Raw genomic sequence first — 22,910 nt, 5'->3', positions numbered from 1 at the left:
TCATTTATTGATCTCTTCAAAGAACCTGCATTTGATATCATTGGTTTTTCTCTATTTCTGTTTCATTGATTTCTGATTTTAAGGTTTCTAGTTTCTTAAGGTGGAAGATTAGGTTATTGATTTTGAGACCATCCTTCCTTTATAATATATATATATTTAGTACTCTAATTTTTCCTTCAAACACTACTTTAGCTATATCACACAAATTTTGATACGTTGTAGTTTTTTATTTCTCTTTTTTTTCTAGTTCAAAAACACTCAAGATTTTCTTTGACTCATGTATTACCAAAATAATATATCATTCTAAATATTCAAGGATTTACTAGCTATCTTTCGATATTGATTTATAATTTAGTCAGAACATAGTTTGTATGATTTGAATGCTTTTACATTTATATTGGAGCTTATTTTATGGCCTAGAATATGATCTGTCTTGGTAATGTTCTGTATATACTTGAATGTTTATTTTGCTGCTGTTGAGTGTTCTAAATTGTCAGGTAGGTCAAGTTGATAATGCTATTCAAATTTTCTGTATCCTCACTGATTTTCTGTCTATTTATGTTTTTACTTAAAGGGAGTGTTGAAATCAACTACAATTTTTCAATTTCTACTTTTATTTCTATCAGCTTTTCATATATTTTGAATTTCTTTAATTAGGTACATAAACTCTTTACACATTGTTGACTGGTCATGGATAAACTTGTGTTTTCAAGCATGATAAATTGCTATACAGTTTATCATACCAAAAAAAGTTATTAAAAGTTACATAGAAGCTATGTGCAAAGTTTCATTTCAATACATTATAAATAAAGTATATTGAAGTTTGTTTAGATTGCTTCATTTTCACATTCAGTTATTTAAAAATGGCCCATGATATGGATAGCTTTTGTATAAAATTGCCAGTTAATTTCAGATTGTTAAGCACTCTTGATGAATTGATTCCTTTATGATTATGAAATGCTCCTTTTTATTTCTGTTAATAATCGTGCTGTGGAATCTGTATTTTCTGATATTACAATAGTGACTCCATCTTTCTTTTGATTAGTGTTGGCATGGTTTATCTTTTTTCATTATTTTATGCCTATTTGTGTTTTTATATTCAAAGTGGATTTCTTTTGGCCTTGCTTTTTTATCCAGTCTGATCACCATTTATGTTTAATGTAATTATTGATATGGCTGGGTTTAAATCGAATACCCTGCTATTTATTTTCTGTTTATTCCATGTGTTATTTTTAAAAATCTTTTTTCTATTTTTCTGTAATTTCCATTGAGTTCTTTTTTATCATGGCACTTATCTCTTCTGCCAGCTTATTAGCTTTTTTTCCCCTAGATAGTTACTTTAAGGTTTTTAGTATACATCTTAAACCTGTCATGGTTTACCTTAAAGTGATATTGGGATTCCATTTTATATGCCCTGTTGATTTGTCAGCTATATATTTTTATCTCTCTTCTTCAGTGAGTGCTTGGTCTAGGGTTTACAATATGCATCTTTAAGTTGTCATAATCTATTTTCAAGTATACCACTACGCTTATAAGAATCTTATATCAGCATACTTCTATTTTTCATTTCCTGGCTTTTGTGTTATTGTCATATGTTTTATTTTTGTTTTTCTTATAACCTTCCAAATACAGTTATTAATTCTCTTTAAAACAATTACGTTTTTATTTAATAGACTTATTTTTATAAAACAGCCTTAGAGTTATGCAAAAATTAAGCAGATCGCGCAGAGTTCCCATATTCCATTCCCTTCCCCACACAGGTTGTACTATTTTATTGACATCTTACATTAGTATGGTACATTCATTATAATTAATGAACCAATACTTGTACATTATTATTAACTCGACTCCATACTTTATTCAGATTTTCTTAGTTTTCACCTAATATTTTTTTCCGGTTTCAGGATCCCATCTAAGATACTACATGATTATGTCTCTTTAGACTTCTCTTGTCTGTGATGATTTCTTAGACTTCTCTTGATTTTGATGATTTTGCCTCCTTTATGATTATGAAATGACCCTCTTTTTTCAGTAGTATTAGTCAAGTATATTGTAGGATACTCTACTGGAATTTCTCATGATTAGACTAGGGTTATGGTTTTTTGAGAGGAACATCACAGTTTAAGTACCATTTCTTCAGACTATATTGATGGTACAAATTACTAATAAGATTTACTACTACTGATGTTGACCTTGATCATTTGGCTGAAGTGGCATTTGTCAGGTTTCTCCACTGTAAAATTGCTTCTTTGTCCCACTTCCCATACTGTACTCTTTGGGAGGAAGTTACTATGAGCAGCCCACACGAAGGAGTGAGGAGTTATGCTCCCTTTCCTTTAAGGTGGGGTATCTGTGTAATTTATCTGGGCTGCTTCTGCTTGGGAGATTAGCTAAACTCTCTCTGTTTACTAATTCACGTATTTATAACAGAATGGATTCATTCACTTTATTTTGTATTTTTAGTTGTAATCCATTCTTTATTGTTCAGATTGTTCCAGCTTTGGCACTGTCAATTATCTTTTAAAGAGATTTTTTTTTAATAAGAAAAATAGTCTTTTATATTTATTTTTATACTGTTATTGGTACAGTACTCCTTATTGTATAGCAGCTTTCCATTTCATTTCATTTATTTTCTTCCCGAAGTTCTTCCTTTAACATTTCATGTAGTGTCTGCTACTGATTAATTCTTTCAGCTGTTTCATGTCTGACTGAAAAATTGTTTTATTTGGGCTTTTGAAAGATATTTTCACTGGGTATAAGATTTTAGGTTAACATATTTCCTTTTGTGCTTTAAAGATGTTTCTTCACTGTCTTGCATTATTTTCTATGAGAATTCTTTTTCTTATCTTTATTTCTCTTTAAGTAGTATGTTATTTTTTCTTTTGCTGCTTTTAAGTTTTTCTCTTTTCATCATTGGCTTTCGTCAATTTGATTATGATGTACCTTGGTGTTTTTTTCTTCACCTTTTTCTTCTAGAGTTTGTGCAGCTTTTTTATATTTTATTTTTAGATTTGTGAGGCTGTGTTTTTACTTAATTTGGAAAAACTTCAGCCGTTATTTCTTGGACATTTTTTTTGTTTCTCCCTCTCTCTCACCTGTATTGGTTATTCCAAATACACACATATTAGGCCAGTTTAAGTTGTTGCACATTCATTAATGATTTGTTGATTTTTTTAACTATCTGATTTTTTTTTTTTTTTTTTTGGATGTTCTATTGCTGTCTTTCAGGAACACCGGCTTCTTTTGCAAGGTTTACTATGCTCTTAATACCATCTAACATATTTTTTATCTTAGACATTATATTCTTTATCTTTTCAATTTAGGTCTTTATATCTTTCTTGTGTCTATTTAGCATACTCATGATTTCCTCAACCTTTTTGAATACATGTAATATTGTTATATCTGTTTAAAAAATTTAAAGCAATTCTATCATCTGCCATTTTTGTTTGTTTGTCTTGATTTTTCTCTTTATTATGAATCTTATTGCTCTGTTTCTCTGCATACCTGGTATATTTCGATTGAATGCCAGACGTGCATTCTACCTCTGTGTTAGATATTTTTTATTCTCTTAAATATTCTTGATATTTGTTCTAAGCTGCAGTTAAATTACTTGGAAAATATCTTGTCAAGGTTTGCTTTTAAGCTTTGTTAGGCAGAAACAGAATAGACTTTAGCCTAGACGAATTTAGGTTCTGCCACGGAGGCAAAGCTCTTCTATTTGCGGGCTCGTTATAGTACAAGGTTTTCCCAGCCTTGTGTGAGCTCCAAGATTATTTTTCATGCTCCATTCTCATGGTTCCCCAGCTTTGGGTGGTTTTCTTATATCCATGCAGCAGTCACTGCTTAGCTCAACACTCCTTTTGAGGAGTCCTCTGAAGTTCAATAGGTTTACTTTCTGTGCTTTCTTTTCCACATATTTTCTTTTTGATACTATACATTATGAATTCTGCATGCCTTGGCCTCCCCTGACTCACCCCTATCTTCTCAAATCAGGGAGAATGCTGGCTCTGTTTGGTTTTTCATCCTTGCCCTGCAACCTGAAACTTCTCCAAGCCATAAGGCTGACTACTTACAGAGATTTTCTCCCTTCTTTCAGGGATCACTGTCCTATAATGCCTGTGGTTTGATGTCTGAAAATCATTGTTTCATACATTTTTTAAAATTCCTCACCTGAAGATATGTTTATTGATTATTTTTTTTTACAAAGAGAGGAAGGAGAAGAGGGGAGAGAGATGTGAGAGATGTGATGAGAGGAAACATCAGTTGATTGCCTTCTCTCTATGCTCCCCTGTTGGGGATTTAACCCACAGCCTTTTTGATGTACGGCATGACGCTCCAAACAACTGAGCCACCTGGCCAAGGCTCATACATATTTAGTCCAAGTTTTCACTTAATGTGGGAAGGTAAATCCTGTCTTTTATTTTTTTAATCATGGCAGGAAATAGAAGTTCCCTTAAAGTCCCTTAAAAATTCTTTTTCATTGCTTAAAAATAATTTTGTTTTGAGAAGTCTGATGCCAAACTTATTCTGTTTTCCATATAAGTTAATGTGATCTTTTTGTTAGAAGTTGTGGACTTTCTTATTTTTAAAGTGTGTTCAGAATGGGTCTTCATGACTCACTTTTCTCATGTGTCCAGTTATCTTTTTCAGTATGTATATTTCCAGAAGGTATACTTGGATTCTAATTTTAAATATTCTTTTAGATTATTTTGTTTCCTTTTCAAGTTCTCCAATTATTTGTAGATTGGATTTTCTTTTCTTATTTTCCATTGCAATTGTTTTTCTCCAATCATCTTTAATTTTTTCCTCATTTTGTAATTTTCTTGCTTTTTCTTTGCCTCTTCAGAAATTTTTCTTTTACTCTACTCTTTCTTAAACACCTAATAATTTATTCTTCCATTTTAATATCGTTTTGTTTTATTTATTTATTTTTTACAATTTCTGTTTTTGATTTTTGAATTTCTGACACTGGGTGTAAACACTCACCATAAAACTATGTAATTCAGTATTGTAATTGGTTTATACCTGCAGTTTTTATTTGCATGGCAAATTGCCATCACGTGAAATGTTTTGATTCTCTTACCTGTGTTCATCTCATAGTAGTGTGACATTGACGAAGATACTATCTTTAAGTTTGAGAAGAGTTTGGCTGTTTGTGATAGTTTATAAAATTCTTAATTTAAGAATACCCGCTTCTGCCTGGCTGCTGTGGCTCAGTGGATTGAGCATTGGCCTGTGAACCAAGTGTTGCTGGTTCGATTCCCAGTCAGGGCACGTGACTAGGTTGCATGTCAGGTCCCCAGTTGGGGGCGCGAGTGAGAGGCAACCACACAGGGATGTTTCTCTCCCTCTTTTTCTCCTTTCCCCTCTCTCTAAAACTAAATAAACGAACAAACAGAAATAAATAATTAAATTAAAAAAAAGAATACCCGCTTCTGTCAGTTTATTTAATGGATGATGCTTTTGGTACTGCCAAGGAAGAAGTTGAGTGTTCTTATTTTATGTAAGATCCTAAGTTCGCTACTCTTATTTATTTTTCCTCCTAACACCCAGTTTCCAAAGGATGTCTCTCCCTGTCTTTTTACCATCTCCTAGTCTTACATTTCTTTAATAAGACAAGCTTCTTGACTTTTGTGTTCATATCTAGTCTCCTTTCTGTGTCAGTGTTCTATCAGATTCTGATCCATCGGGCTCTTTATTATTATTTTTGCACTTGGTCTAGTCCTCTCTTCTCTCTTTCATGAGTATTTTTCTGAACCCTCTAGCTGTCTAAAAGGATTTGCCGTGGGAGCCGCAGAGTAGAAACCACTGGAAAGTGCTCTATTTATATTTTTTCTACAGATAATTTGAAATTGATAGTGTTCCCTGTCTTCTCATTTTGCTGAAGACATATTTTTGTGGGTTTTTTTGTTCTTAATATTGATCTATATAGTTTTTTTGGAGGATGTATGGATAGGTTCACATATAGGCAAATGCCAGTACTTTTGTTCCTGCTAAGCCTGGAAAATCTGCTTCTTGAGAGCAATTAATTTTTAAAAAGCTAATCTGGATATTTTCTTTAATCAGAGAAGTAGGATAGCATGTGACATGACATTTGACCTTTTAAAATGACTGGATTTTGCAAATAAGGGATTTTGGAATTTTATTCTTTCAGATAACAGATTATAGAGAAGTTTTGCTATTTTTCATGTAGATTTTGAATTCCAGATTGTTCTTACACCTATGAGTGGGATATCTATAAAGTTAGGTTAAAGTTGCTACATAATACCTTTTAGTGCTTTAATAAAATAGTGAATTATTGTTACTTGACCTTTTGAAAAGGTCAGTAGTACATTTTGTTTCATTTTTTTAAAGGACATTTAAATGTAATGAAAGTCAGAACTGTAATATTACCATGAAAGTAAAGGTTATGGGGTACATTTAATTGTGTTCCTATATTTTTGAAACTGCTTTGAGGGAGTCTGTGCTAAAATTCTCGTGGTAATTCTTTTTTGAGAGTTTTATTACTCTTTTTCATTTTATACTGTTGGAATAAAAGATTATAATTGTTTGTCTTTTTCTGCTTACTTTTGCTCAGATTTCATGTGTATTAACCTATTTAAGGCACAAAGTTGAAGCTGCTTTCTTATTCACTTTCTGAAGAAAGTAAAACTGAATATAATTCTCAGAGAATAGTCCTTCCTTTCTTAAAAAGACTCGAGTAAAATTTGGTATATTCAAATGTATAGCTAGTAAATATTTAAATTAAAATAAGTGATGTAATATGTCAGCAATTTTATTTATTATAGGTCTACAGGTGTGGGAGTATTAAATACATATTAAATATATATATATCTTTGATGTTTGTATAGATTATTTAACCAAATATATTTTCACTTTATAAAGTATAGAAAATTGAAAATATAAAGTCCAAAATGTATTACATATTCTTATTTTACATTGTGACTTTTTTCCTTCTATTTCAAAGCAATTTAAAGGAAACTTTCTTTTTAATAAGTTTATTTTCTAAGAAATAACATTAAAATATTTTTATGTCTACATTAACAATTTCTTATATTTCTTAGTTTATGTGAGTGACTTTCTCTATGAAAGGTCCTATCTTAGTGTTTTGATTTCCTAATAATTACAAAGTTTCAGACAGTTATTTTCCCTCAAATGCAATATTCTGTTGCTTATATTTTTAACAGGTATAAACATTTGGATAAAGTTGATACCTTTCAGGAAATAAACATTGACTTTTCTATGTGATTCTAAAATTAAGTGAAACTCATAACAAAAAGTGAAAGATGAAAATGTTCACATTTTCAATATTTTCCACAGGGAAGAGATTTTTATATTAAAATATTGTTGCCTGAAGATCTGCAAGTGAAGAATGCAAGGTGATGTGTTTTGTTCTATAATGCATTTTTGTGGGATGGTCAGTCAATCTGCTATGAACTGATTTTAGTCATTAAAGATTTTCCTAAAATACTTATCAGTAATTTCCAATTTTCCCAAGTCATTGTGCATTTTTAAATGATTTCCCCTGGTGCTGAAGTGCTTTTCAGTGGTGACACATTAATTCTCTATTTTTTTTTCCATTAAAGCAGTAAACAGCAATTGTGTAAACTCTACTAACAAGTACTGAATGGAAGTATAAAGGGAGAATACATAAGAATTAGAAGCCTGTGTTTCCAACTGCCGACTGATTAGTTATGTGTATATTTATTCTCTGGCCAGACCCATATTAATCAGATCAGTCCTGGTATAAGTTATGTATCAACGTGGGCTTGTGGTGCAGATAGCCTGTCAAGGAATGTCAAGAGATGAAACTGGAAGTTTAGATAGTACCCCAGATCTCATTTCTGCTTGCTCCTAAATATCTGTAGGGGTGGAGGGGAGGAAGAATCCGGAGACATTTACAAGTAGATTTAACAGGATTTTGTAACTATTTAGAAGTGGGAAATAAGAGGATAAGAGGAAAAGAGGAATGGAGGATGCTTTCCAAGTTCCTGGCTTAGATTGCTAAGGTAGAGAAGTCACTGAGGGAAAAATAGAAGATAAATTGTTTTAAGATATTACAGGTGTGAAATATCAAGAGGAACTGTTTAGTAGGTAGTACTGTATTGGTGTGGAACTTGAGTGTGAAGCTTGGAGTGGAGGTGGTTGTGGAAGTCACAGTAGGCAGGGCACTGGGGCTATGAGTACGGATAGACTTCCTAATGCCTGCATGTGTGGGGTGAAAACAGAAAGCCAGTGATAGACTCTTGAGGGCATACTAAAGGACTGGTAGATAGAGAACCTTGGAAGAAGACTTAAGGACTGATCAGAAAAGTAAGAGGAAAATATGAAGCCAAACAAAGGGAGACTTAAGGAAGGAATGGTTAACGGTGCTGAGCGTTGGCAAAGGAACCATGTTAGATATAATTAGGTTTTATGTAGATAAAAGCCAGGTATGTTGGGTTTTAAACTATGTAAACTACTTTGAAGAAAAGGAGTGGCCAATGTTGGGAAAACTCAGAGAGGCATCCTACTTCCAGGTAAGTTAAATCACTTCCCTAGAAAAGTTACTTACCTAGCAATGCTGAGAGCACAGCTGAAGTGAGCCCGCAGACAGATGAACATGAACTTATCACTAACACAATTAAGTCTGTATCCTTTTAGTTATATTACTCTGGAATTTGGAGAAGATTAAATTGCTACATATACTTTTTTTCAAATACAAGTTCTATATATTATGATCTAAACTGTTGGTTTTATTTAACCTACCTTGGATCAGAATCTAGTTCAATAGGAAACTTTGCTTTGTTAAAATTTTAAAAAGATGTACTTTTGCATGAGTTTTACTGATTGCAGTTATTTATATTTTGAAATATCATTAGTCCTGATAGTTTGAAGACTTTCTACTCCCAAAGTGGTAAAACTTTTATTAACTTGTCAGAATTATGTTTATGTCATTCTTTCCTATGATCATGCCTGTGTTAGCATACATGTAAGTTTTTTCCTATTCTGAGCAATGAACACATTATGTTATTCCATTAAAATTTTAGGTTACTATATAGTTGGCAGCTGAAGACAATACTTAATGGTTACCATCAAATAATAGAACAGGTAAGTCCTTCCAAAGGTTTATGTTTTAAGCAAGGATAAGAAATTGCTAAATTTACTATTTTTTAAAGATGTACTTCGCAGAATGTTGTAACAAACTAGTTTAATAGTTGCTAAATTTTACAGGTTTCATCTCTATGAAATATTTTAAGGATCCATATGTTATGTAATATGTTTTGTCTCAGAATCTTTACCACATCTCCAGGAAACCTTTGTGTTGAAACTGATTTCCATCTTTGAGATTTTAGGGTCTTCAAATGCGTTCACGCTTATCCATATCTATTACTTTTTGAATGATTTTTCTGCTAGACTGAGTAGTGATGGTATGAAAAAAATGCTTAGACCCATTTAGGAGTTGTAGGATATCTGGGGCAAAAATGGGATTGTAGTTCTAGATTAGTAATAGAAAAGGTGTGTTGGAAATCACTTAGGATCACATATGAGTATGTAATAGTAGTTATAACGGCAGCATTGGTGAGATACAGGCAGAATTAATTTATTCTTTTAAAAATTGTTTTATAACTGGAAGTTTGTACCTCTTGTTAGCCTTCACCCATTTTGCCTACCTCCTAAACCCCAATTTAATTATTGTTTACGTTTCCTTACTTGAAAATTCCTTTAAAGATTAGAGAAACTTAAAAATGAAATCGCTGTTACAGAAGCAACTGAAAATAATGAAATGGTTCTTATAGAAAAATAAGTAGAACTGCATTTTATTTGTATGTTTTTCATCCTATATGTTCTCTATCTGAAAGACAGGTTATTATCTATGATAACTGACAGTGACAGAAACTCTCACATAAAGCATTACTAAACCACCAAGAAGTAATTGGAGATAAACTATTTGATTTGTAGAATATGGGCTGTCATTACTGGCAGGTATAATTACAGCATTTTTTTAAGGGGATGTTTAAATTTTTCTGTTTTCTAATCATTGCCCCCTCCCCATCCCCTGTGACTATTTGTATTATATATTAAAGTTTAAGAAATGAATCTACTGAGATATTTAAATAACCTGAAAAAACTTGTTAATAAAGACTATGATAATACCTGTTTTTCTATACCAATTCACTAAGAAGTTCCTAGAAAAAAGTCCCCGTTACTAGTTAACCTTCTCTCTATCCTCCAGTTGATCATGTAGAACCTAGTATTAGTTGGGTCTTTGTTTTATTCCAAAATCCAGGTGAATATTACTATTGTAAACATGGGGTGGGGATCAGCAGTCTTTTTCACTGAAGGGCCACATAGTACACTATTCAGGCTCTCGTTGCAGCTACTCAGCTCTTCCCTGGAGCGCGCAAGCAGCCATGACAAGAGTTAAAGGAATGGCTCAGCTGCATTTATTTACATAAGCATGCATTGGCTGGATTTAGCCTCTGGACTGTAGTTTGCAGATCCTGGATAGAATTTATTACTCATCTCTACTAAACAAAGGGGCGAAAGGTATTGTATAGAAGAAAGGAAAGTCAAAGACTTGTTCTACAAACATGTACTCACTCAAAGCTATGTTAATATGTGAATTATATATCTTATGCATTGTTGAAATATCTTAGGTGATTACTTTTGTATCTAAAAAGCAAACAAATTCACATATTAACTTAGTCCAGAATTGTGTGGCTATAGTGCAGTGTATCACAAAATGTAAAATGCGATATTTTGATTTCAAGCAGAGAAATGATAGAGTTTTATCTAAGAAAACAATTTTAAATTAGAATTTTCTTTGCCTTTTTTATTGTGTAATTATACAATAAATTAAAAAAAAATTTTACAAAATTATTTTTACAAAATTATTTTTAGAAAATAATTTTACAATTATACAATAAATTTTAAGAATGATTTCTAAGAAACAGAATCGTGAGTCTTAAATATTCATTCTACTTTATAAGTTTTTTTTTCTCTCCCTTTGGCCATTTTGTTATATTGGCTTTACCTTATTGAAAGAATGATTCTTTTTGAATTAATATGGATTGATTGTGAAAAGACAAGTTATAATTGTAGGTGGTATTTAAGGTGAATGAAAAAATAGTATTATTAGTAATTATTAATTCATTGCTCTAGGTAGCTTTTTAATGTCATAGATTTGCCTGATTTTTATATATTATGCTATTATTTGCACCTTCTTCATTCCCATGACTTTAAAAAAAAATTTTGGTTTACTAGATTTGCTAAACTTGAGAATAATCAATTCTGAAGGAAGAGAGGAGTGTGTGACATTTTTACTCAATTCAGTATATTTCACCAGAGTAGATTTTAGGGCTTTAATTACTCTTTCAAAATGAAATTAGTAGGAATAATAAGAATGATGATCAATACTCCAATTCTGATACTTTTATGGTATAAAGCTAATTTTTTTTCACATTCACATGGACCTGTATTTTATCTCAGTTTGAGTGCATGGAATATTCATTGTACAAGTGAAATTAATTGAAAATGTTGTTTTGATCTAGAGAATGAAGCACTCTCCTGATCTACTGAGCTTTATGATGGAGTTGAAGATGGTTTTGGTATGTGTTTGTTTTCTAACACTGTTGTCATATTCTGTAGGTCTTGATTGTTTTTGTAGTTTCTGTGAAACTAACAAGAACTTAAAACTCAACTTCCAGATAGTTAATGTCTTATTTTATTGTGTGCATAAATGTGTGAGGAACAGAACTGTGTGAGGAACAGAACTGTTGTAACAACCAATTTAATTTTATCATAAACTGCGTACACTTGAAACTAGTGTTGGGCAGGCGGTGAAGAAATAAAATGTAGTCCTGGTCTGTCAGAGCATTTAACATCTTCAGAGAGATTAGGTAGTTACACTTAAAGATATAATACAAGGTATAAATAGTTTTGTATAAAGCTTTAGATTTTTGAAAAATTTGTTGGGTTTCATTCCATACATATGAGTATAGTTACTTATAGTAATTGATTATTCAGTTAATCTATTATGCATAAAATACCTATTTATTCTCTAGACATTGTATTTAAAAAAACCTTTTTATTATGTAAGTTTTCCACAAGAACGAAAGAGAGGAGACTATAGTGAATACCCATGGGCTATGACTTACCTTCAGCATTTAGGAGGAAGGGACTGGAGTATTGTTTTTTTAACCCTCACCCCAGGGTATTTTTTTTATTACTGATTTTAGGGATTGAGGGAGGGAGAGAGAGAAAAAGAGAGAGGGAGGGAGGAAGGGAGGGAGGAAGGAAGGAAGGGAGCCACCCAGCCAGGGTGAAAATGGAGTATTTTAAAGAAAAACATGGATATTGAGTCCATTCCTCCATAAATATGTCATTGTATATCTTTAATAGCTAAGTGTTCTTTGTCTCTCTTTAAATATGCTATTCTAGTCCCAGAAAAATTAGTGATAATTCCCTATAACTGTCTTGTTTGTATCAATATGCAGATAAGGTCCACACACTTTAATTTAGTTGCTATATATCTCAAGTCTCTTAAGTCACAGAAGCATCTCCTCTCCCCCACCACCCTTTTTTAAAGTCATCTACTTGTTGAATAAATTTCCCACATTTTGGATTGGACTTACTAGATATTCATGGTGTCTTTTAACATGTTATTCTACCTTTTTTTGTAATCTGGCAGTTAGATCTAGGGGTCTCAACAGAGTGCGGTTTATTTGTTCTGGTAAGAATACTTTGTGCTCTGTACTTCTTATATTGCATCAGGAGGTACATGGTGTCTGATAGTTCCTCTTTCAGTAAAGTTAAGGTTGATCAATAGGTTTAGATACATCCAATATAAAACTTCTCATCAGCCTGTCAGCTAATGATATTAACATCCAATGATTGTCATTGCCTCCATCCACTATTTCATCAGAGGTTACAAATCGTGATTTTTAAAAATTGCATCATTCACATTTATTAGCTGAAAATCTTCTATAGAGAATTTCTCCTTATCTGCTATTTGGTAAATTTGAGGTGTAGTTCATACTGGAGAGATAGGGTGTCTGTTTCTTTTTCTTTTCTTTTTAAAAATCAGTTTGTGGAATAATAAGTTGGTGTCTAGAAACTGTCAAAGGGAACTAATGATATTTTTAGTATCATTTGAACTCCTACATTTTTTATATATTTGATTAACTTTAATTCATTACAATTATTATTATTTTTGATGCTTCAGTTATACCCTTTTTGGTCAGTGTAAGCTCCTTCATGTTGGCTCCTGAGTTTTTTTTTTTTTTTTTAATACAGCTCAAGTTTTGCTTTCTGCCACATGTTGCTCCAGGTTCATTTACTCATCTTATTCCAGAACTGTAATCAGTTATTTCTCCAAAGAACCATGGTTTCTTTGTAGAAAATGGTATTTGGATGTGCCACAATCTGGAAACTGATGTGCTCTTTAGTAACTTCGGCCTTAGTGGACAAACCTAGGAAAAAATACTTTTTAAAAAGGGAGTAACTCTGAGTTCATATTGATATTTCCAATTCAGATTTGGTATTTTAGTGTTTTTACTTCTTTGATTTTTATTGCTTGTGTACTTTTTATCTTACTGTGAAAATCTTGGTTTCTAGTATTAACATAATTATTATTTTTGGTCTATTGGTCATTTGATTTTGAATAAACAATCATTAATTCAGAACTAAAAATATTGAGTTAAACTCTAGGTCACAATATTCTATTTAGGGCATTTGTTACTGCATTTCTGAACATAATGAGATCCTACTTACTAGCTTTCTAAAGAAATTATGGACAGAGTTAGTGACATTATTACACATATAAGACAGTATACCTAAAAATGGAAGAATCATTAGTTTGTTGGGGTCTGTTGTCAGTAATAGGGTTCCTATAATATAATCACTGATAAAAGTATTGATACCTAAATGAAATTAGTAGTTACTGAATTTATTCAGGACATTTTTGTAAATCTGCCACAGAATTTCCTAATAACACCCGGGCATATAGTAGGAGTTCAATGCATATTTAATAAATAAGCAATTACTCATATTTTTTAAAACTATCTGAGGTGTAGGTTATTTTATTCCTGTTTTAGAGCAGAGTTAACTGAGCACCCAAGGCCTCAACACTAGGAAATGTTCAAGTTAGGATTTAAAACCTTTGTAAAGCCTGTGTTCTCTCTATTATGCACCTTTGCCGCCTCCTCCATGAATAATGCTTTGCTTCTCAACCTTCACCTTTTTTCCTGTTACAGTTCTAGAATAGAAGTAGGTATCTGACCTAAGGTAGAAGACAGTTTACAAATGTCATAAATTTAGGATTAAACTACTTTTTAAATTATTATCTAAGTTCCTTTTTACTTTCAGTATTTGTGGATAGCAGTAATTAATATTTCTGGATAAAAATAGAAATTTCAGAGGAATACTGTATAACTGTTATATGTATAAGCAATGAAGGGGTTTTGTTTATAAGGTTGTGATTTATAATGGTATACAAACATATCAGTCTAAGCAGTGTACGTAAGAGTTCAGGCTTTTCTTTAAAGGTACATATTTCTTTCAATCAAACATTATGTCCACAGGAGAAGTAAGATAGTAAATCCTTGAGAATGAGTATTTTTTTAAAAACTTTTTTTCATATTTGATAGGGATCATAGTCTAGGAGAATTAAAATCTTAAGGTAGACGATATAATAATTGACATTTTCACGTGATCTTCAGTGCAATTCTTTAACTTTTTCATATCCTTTTTTTTGTGAGAAGTGGAATGATTCAGCTGTATTTTCTGTTAAAATAATGGCACTTTAGTTAGGCACAGAGAAAATGATGAAATTGTGTTGTGTAATCAGGTACTAACAATTCCTTGACTACCATTCCACAGCTGACTCAAGTTTGTTCTTTTAAACAGGAGGTTGCTTTAAAGAATAAACAAGAGATACATGCAGAGCCTCTTCCTCCTGAGTTTTACTCAGGCCTTATTGAAGAGATAGGAACTCTTGGTTGGGATAAGTATGTCTATTTTAAAATGTGTTTTAGAAATGTCTGTCTTTTACACATTCAATTTAATATATTTGCAGTTTTAGCCACTTATTTTTTACCTGCTTTTAATCTGTTTCATTGTAATTAGGGAACCTGATCCTTATTGTGGCTATGATTTAAAGAGATATTATAAAAAATTGATCTACAAGGTAAAATAATAAATTTGGAAAAAATAACACCTAATGTACACAGTAAAATATTACCATATCTTCACTGAACATAGCATGTTTTTTAAACTTATTTTTCTGTTTTTTACTTTTATTGAGGTATAATTGACAAAAATAGCATAATAAGTTTAAAGTGTACATTGTGATGATTTGATATACATATGCATTGTGAAAAGATTCCCACAGTTATATCTGTTAACATATCCATCACCTCAAGTATTTGCCTTCTTTTTTTTTTTCCTTATACTTGTGTGGTCAGTTTTCTTGTTTCTATTATAGAGGGGAAAGAATTTTTGGAATTTCTGAATGCCGTCTTTGTTTATGCCACCCAGTCTATTTAGTTTTATATCTGCCATCTTGCTATATGTTTTGTATTTGTCTCACCTCTTTTGTGTTTTTTCTCATTGGCCTTCATTTGAATTCATTAATAATTTTATTATAATTTTTTATACTAGTTATACATTGCTTTATGATTGATTCTTCAGAGATTAACCTTAAAGATGACAACATACATATAGTATAATATACATTGTTACTTTTACCAATTTCCTTATAATGTAAAGATCCAACATTCTTTAATATGCTTTATCCCTCCTTCACCTGTTGTATCTCATATTTTAATTCGATATAAAAAATTGACAAACTTTACTATTGTTTTTAGTCTCTCTCTCTACACACACACACACACACACACACAATTATTTCTTGCTGACTGTTCTTCATTCTTTACTTCCTTTTTATCCTTCTGTTTAGAATCATTTTCCTCCTGCCTAAAGAATTGTTAATATTTTTTAATTGGCATATAACATTGTATTAGTTTCAGGTATATAACATAATAATTCAATATATGTATATATTACAAAGTGATCACTACAATAAGTCTAGGTAACATTCATCACCACATATGGTTACACATTTTTTCTTGTGATGAGAACTTTTAAGATTTACTGTTCTAGCAATTATCAAATATACAATATAGTATTATTAACTGTTGTCACCATGCTGTACATTACGTTCCCATTATTTATTTTATAACTAGAAGTACCTTCTGACCCTTTCACAATCCTCTAACTCTTGTTTGCTTTGCTTTTGTGAGGAACCCTCCAAGGGTTCCCACTGAGAACTTGGGGATATTCACTAGGGCTTTTTCTCACTGGTGGGTTCTAAATTCTAATTGAGATTTTTAAATAGTCTTCCATTTCTTCATTGGCTTTCTGCTTCGCTTTTTATCTTCTTTATCTATTTGCAGTTTGTGGATTTATCAAGAATTTTAGTGGAAAATTGTCAAAATATTAGGCTGAAATCTCTGGTCCTACCTTTCCACCAGATTTCGCTCTCTCAAAAGATTGCCAAATATGCTGCTAGGTTTTTTAATGTTATTGCCACTTAAGAGTAGTTCTCGGTGCCCTTTGCCCAGATCCTTATTCTCTTGCTTGTGTCCAGAATTGGTAAGAAGGCAAGGGAAAAATGGCTGCAAAGTTTTGACTTATCTCTTCTCCTTCTTCAGGACTTTGGTCCTTCAGGTCCTGGTTGCCTTAGCAATTATTTGATGCCTTCAAACTTATTTTTCTTTTCCCTTTCATCAGGTTACTCTAGTTCTCAGTGGAAGTATTGGTCTATAGCAAGCTACTCTATCCTAGGTAGACATGGATGTTACCTATAACTTTAAATGTACTTTGATGGTGATGTTGAGGACTGGTTAATGATAATTTATGAGATTAGGCTTTATTTGATAAGGTGTTGTTCCCGAATAGGACTTGGGATGTATGGAATCTTTATAATAAAATGTAGCATGGCAATGGAGGGAAGAAGACAGAGAAGACAAGTAATGAATTAAGATGTGCTAATAGCAATTCCGCTGAAGTTATGGTGATATTGAGGACTGGCTTAAATGTTAACACCTTAGTTTTTAAAATAGTTAGGGTTGTAGGAATGGATTAGAAATGGAAGAGGGAATGTTCTAGTGTTATTTCTGTTATATTGATACAGTGAGTTTGGGGTAGTGGTAAAAATGGAAACTTTGATACTTCATTAAACCATGAAGGTCTTTAGCCTACCTTTCGATGTTACATTGTATAAATGTATCTAGACATTTAAAAGAAAAACTATATAACTTAGACTGTTGGTCAAAATAAGTACAGTATTTCAAGAGATAAAGCACATTTCTTCTGCTGCTCTATATTGATGACAGCATTCAGCTATTAACAAGAACAACAAAAACCTCCCCGTAGCTGAAGTATTACAATCCTTTTTAAGTGTTTATAAAACTTAACTGTCATATTTAGTGCCATTTTAGTTATTGCAGGCAGATTAACAAGACATGCAAATGATAAATATAAAGTGCCAAAAGTATATTTTAATTTCTTTAGATTTTATATCTGTGTCTTTATATTTTTAGTCAGTTTTGAACATGCTTAGTAATAATACCCAAACTCCTTCTAGATATAAATTTTAAAGTGATTTCATAACTTAAAAAAATTTAAGCTTTTCAATGATGAAAGTGTTCTAAATGTATTATTTAATTTAATTATTTATTTTATTTAAATGAGTAAAAATTATTTATTCTATATTGTTTAAATCAAGATACCCACCTTAACAATAAAGTAAAATATTGGAAATAGACTTTTTAAAGACTGATTTTTATATTACTTGTAAGAGCCTCTGTTTTTCTCCTTTTAATATCTCTTATAGACCAAACACTAAATTATTCTTTCCTATTGTGAATAGATAGAAATATGCTTTTTTTTTTTTTCCAGTTAGAGTACAGGCTAAACTGCTATTAACAAAGAGAACCTTAAATCCTGAATGTTTCAAACAAGACAGAATTTTATTCATCTCTCATTAGCAGTGTAGAGGTAGGCAGATGGTCAAGAGGGAGTGCAGGTGTCTCTGTTCCACAAGGTCATCCAAGAACCCAGTTTTTATTTATTTGTTTCTAAACTATCTACTGCATTGGTCAGTATAGTAACTAGTAGCCACATGTGGCTATTGGCATTTACATTTAAACTAAATTAAAATTTCAGTGTCTATACTAGCTATATTTTAAGTCCTCCATAGCTGCATATAGCCAGTGGCTACTGGTTTGGAGAGTGCAGATGTTGAAAAAAGTGCTAGTGGTCAGAGCTGCACTAAGAGAGTTGTTATTGTGTACCGGCCTTTGCTGGCTCGTATTGGCCTGCCTCAGAGCTAATGAGAAGGAAGGGAGACTGAGAGGGGCAGTGGAGAGGAGAAAGCACAATTTTGTTAATAAATGATCCAAAAGATGTACATATCAATCACTTGTTTGTGGTCCATTGGCCAAAATTTAGTAATATGCTGACACCCAAGGGCAACTAGGAAGGGTTGCTAGCTGGATGGACATGTACCCTGCTAAAACTCGGTGTAGCTGAGGGTGCTAGGGAAGCAGGGACTCCATTACCAAAAGGAAGAAGGTGAGAATAAATACTAGATGACATGTAGTAGTCTAGGTCACATGTACTTAAGGTATTAATAATGATAATAAGATTTCTCCCCGTGCCCAAAACAAAGTAGACAGAAATCAAGATGGGTAAAATGTTTAATTTTAAATGACCAGTCAGAGATTAACCTGAAATTATGAATGTCTTTTACTGTTTTATTTGACTTCTTAAAAGTTTAACAAAATTAATTTTACCATTTTGACTGCAAGGCATGACATTTTCTCTAATGGATTATCTCCATGTCTTAAACTTTGTGGAAAAATGATAATCTTTCTTGTTTGTATGATTGGAAACAAAAGGCTAGAATCTTTGTTTATTTCTGTCTAATTTTGTAGATGTTCAATAATGATTTTGAACATTTGGATGAGGAGCAGCACTGTGAAGTATGAAAAGTACTAATTGGTGATTTAGTTATTTCTCTTTTTCTCCCATTCTTCTTGTACTCTCTTTGTGTATATTCATCATGGTTATAATCTAGTTAAGGCTTCTAAAGAAAAGCAGCAGCCTTTTCACACATCATTTCTTATCTCCAGTATTATTCTTTGAGACAAACACTGAAATAGTCATGCTTACAACTTTTCATATTTTTAAGTAATATGCCTATATTCAGTATTGTTTGATGTATCAGTTTTAGGAATTACATACTGATTACTATAATTAGAAAGGATTTAGCTCCTATGCTACCATCTCTCTCCCTTCTTTACTGTTCTTTTATTCTTCTATTATGGTTAAGATTTCTTAAACTCCTTTCATATCCATTCAATTAACGATGTGTATCTTTTACTCTAAAATTAGCAATTACAAATTTTAGTGTTACTAATCTTTTCTCCTCATCTCTTTCCCCTTTCTACCTCTCAATTTTTTTCATCTCTTCCTTGTAAATTACAGTGGTCAAATATATTTACATTAGTTCCTATAGCTATAATTCTTTTAGCTTTGCCTATTGCTGGATATTTAAAATTGTAGTTAGTGAGCAGTTTAATTTTTTTATAACTATATAACTTTTTCATTGGAAAGTTTATGGTAGAACAATTACAGTTTTTAACATAGCTTCATTGTTTTTAATTTAGTTTAAAATTTCACCTTTTCTTTTTGGTTTCTTATATATTTTTAAAACATTCCCTTAATTTCTCCCCATATATGTCATACCCTCTATTCTAGTCTATTGACTTTCTTTTCTTCTTTTTTTGCCAGTTATCTCATTTCTGGGACCTTCTTTCTCTGTCATAGTATGTGTTTTGTTAGCCAGTGTTCTGTAAACTACTTTTTATTTTTATAAAATTTGTTGAAAATTTTGTTTAGTTGATGCTGTTTCCTTCTTGTTCTTTTTGTAACTGTGGGTTTATTTATACCTGTTTAATTTTTTTTAGTAAGTAGATATAAGCATCTTGAACCTGAAGTGTTGATATTTTCATAGAGTTAGTGCCCATATATTATTTGATAAAACATGTGACAAAGTCTTATGTTCTAAATTTTTGGGGGTAGGGGGATTTGAGATGCTTACAGATATCGCTGAAAGAAATTAATAATTAAACATTTATATATAAAATCATTGATATTTTTAATGTAAATAATCATTTTTTTCTAGAATAATTTTGTTTTTAAGACCCTAGACTTTGTACAGATTATAATAAACATTGCTTCTGTTGATAAAGAACATACTATCTTTTAGTCTGTTATTGAAGATATGTGCCTTTTTTAGATTTATATCTATTTTTCGTTACAGTGTTCCACAATGTTATTGCCCAGCATGTTTTTTTTTTTGAAATTGATCCACTTTTACCATTATATCTGGCCAGTGACTAAATAGCATATAGTGGTGTTAAAAAAAATGTTTCCTCAGGAGGCTAATGTTAGTTCTGAACTCTAATGGGTCTTACCATCAGTGTGGGTGATAAGTTGTGCAATACTCTTAGGCTACTTTTTATCTTTACAAGAGAATAGTATTGTAAAAATGTCAAAAAAATATCCACATGCCCAGTTCACTAGTAAATGTACTACTAAATTTGAACATTTCTGGCAGTAGCTTATGCTACTCAAGGGACCATAGTTTTACAGAATGATATATTTCAAAGGGTATTGGTTTCTGTTATAAAAAATTCATGCATTTAGAGCAACTTTAAGCCAAAGCAACTGTGCTTGTGCTATATGTTTAAAATATTAGTCATCTTGAATACATGCCCAGGTTAAGTGTCAGAAGCTATATACTGCACAAAAAAGAAAATTTATTGTTAGGAGACTAGGCTGTACCTGTGCTTATACAGCATTTTCCTTGGAGGATCAATTTGAGTATATGAAGTAATATCAGCCAGATTTTTGTAAGTAACATTATTGATAATAAAGGAAAAGTTCATCGAGGAGAAAACAAATAAAGGAAGCATAAAAATCTCATAGTGTATGGAACTACAGAAATGGATCAGAGAGTCTGACAGGAAGTTTAATGTGTACATAAGTAGAGGCTGACAGGAACATGCTGTGTGTGCCAAAGGTTCCAGTGATGGAAAACCGAAACATAGTGCTCACTGACCACAGCATGAGCCTTGACACACATTGTAAATAATCCAGAGATCTATGACTGCATTAAGCACTAGGCTGGTGTATTAACGGCAGTAAATCTATATAGCAGCATAAAGGGCTGGCATGCAGAAATCCCTCTGATTAATATTTGTAATAGATTAATAGGAATATAGCAAATATTTTTATTTTGAATCCTCCCATCCTTCACCCTCACCCCAGTCCTACCCTCCCCAAGGTGATCATTTTTTATTCTCTTCTACTCACCAGACTTGTGTATGTGGATTCATACTTCAGTACCATCAAGTTAAAAGCTGAAGATGCTTCTGGTAGGGAGCATCTAATCACTCTCAAGTTGAAGGCAAAGGTATGTGCTTCATTAAACTGTTACTGTGGTCAGGAAATAGTTTATGAAATGACCTCTGTGAATGTTTTCAATGTGAAGAAATGCTAGCTGCTTCTAAAAAATACGCATATGGTACTTTAAAATTCTTATTTTGAAAAGGCTCAAAGAAAATTCACCAGGTTTCCAAAAGCCTAGATATAATTTCATGTCACTATTTTAGTTCAAATTTGATCAAAATATAGACTTCATAAAAAAATTGCAGTAAAATTCAGCAATCTTAAAGTACCAAAATGTTGTTTTTTGTAACATCCAATATAGAAAGAGTTGGAAGTTTCTTCCATATCAGGTAAAGTTTTACTAAAGGTCATTTGTCTTCAGCTCTTAGTATGAATTAATTATCTTTGTAGTTCTTATTTCTGACTCACTCCCGACCCCCAAACACAAACACATACACATATTTTTCTTTTTCTTTGTTTTGACTGAATTGTTTTTTACTTCTATTATTTTAAGAATTTGCCAAGAATAATCTTATAGGGCCTTATATTATAGGCTAGTGATCCATAACCACTCATGAATATATTGGCACAAAACATAGCTTTTTTATCTTTATTTTTTAGTTCTAGATTGTGAATTTTGAGAAATAAATAGAATAAGCAAGTTCAGCATATTAATCATTTATTTAGTAATCACTAGGGAAACATTAGAATTTGAGAAAACCAGGACATCTTTTTTTTTTTTTATTGTTCCCAGGAGTCATCAATCAACTCTATTTCAGAAGATTGTAGTGATGAAAAGATCAATTGTGTTTGTCCTTTTTAAAAATGTGCCTGGCATTTAAGCTTTCTAGGAAAGAGAATTAATACATAAAGCTGTACTGGGTGACACAGAAAAGTTGATAACTTATAGTGCCTCTGTATCAGACAAGTTGAGAAATTATTCTCTTTTTCTCACACACAGAATGTTTAGGTATAATTTTAAGACTCGTGATAAGTGCTAAAAAATTTAGTGGGCTAGAAATCTTATTTGTAAATAATAAGTTACATGGGTATTTTGATTAAAATAAAGAAAAAAATTATTTTCCCTTTTAATTTTTTAAAGGTGTGCTTTCTTTAAGATGAGGGAGAACACTGCCTTTATCCTAACTAAGGTCACATATTGCCAGTGGCAAGGGTTCTATCATTTTCTTCAAAGCTTTGTTTACAATTTGTACATTGATAAAAGTTGCTTTGCTACTATGAAAACTAAAATGAAAGATTTTAAATACATCCTGTCTTGATTGTTTTTTTTTTTATTATGAATAGCCTAATTTTTGCAAGCACTTCTACTTAACAGATAGTACTTTAAATCTATACTGCCTATATCTCTACCTGCAAAATTATATTAATTCCAGTTAATGATGCTATTG

General features: G+C 31.7%; 1 protein-coding gene across 2 annotated transcripts in view; it reads left to right on the top strand.

Moving 5' to 3' along the window:
• The window catches only part of FANCL (FA complementation group L), a 52,662-nt gene that overhangs the window by 3,728 nt on the left and 26,024 nt on the right, over window positions 1–22,910 (top strand). For both annotated transcript variants that reach the window (XM_090281331.1, XM_090281330.1), the window contains exons 2-6: window positions 7,321–7,379; window positions 9,030–9,090; window positions 11,535–11,591; window positions 14,890–14,990; window positions 21,430–21,526. In XM_090281331.1, coding sequence (XP_090137457.1) covers window positions 7,321–7,379; window positions 9,030–9,090; window positions 11,535–11,591; window positions 14,890–14,990; window positions 21,430–21,526 — 375 coding nt within the window. The remainder of the gene's footprint in view (window positions 1–7,320; window positions 7,380–9,029; window positions 9,091–11,534; window positions 11,592–14,889; window positions 14,991–21,429; window positions 21,527–22,910) is intronic.

Source organism: Furipterus horrens, unplaced genomic scaffold (assembly GCF_987537825.1).
Source record: "Furipterus horrens unplaced genomic scaffold, mFurHor1.1.pri manual_scaffold_6, whole genome shotgun sequence".
Classification (NCBI taxonomy): Eukaryota; Metazoa; Chordata; class Mammalia; order Chiroptera; family Furipteridae; genus Furipterus; species Furipterus horrens.
Note: the sequence above shows the minus strand (reverse complement) of the source record. Positions and strands in the feature narration are given on the sequence as shown.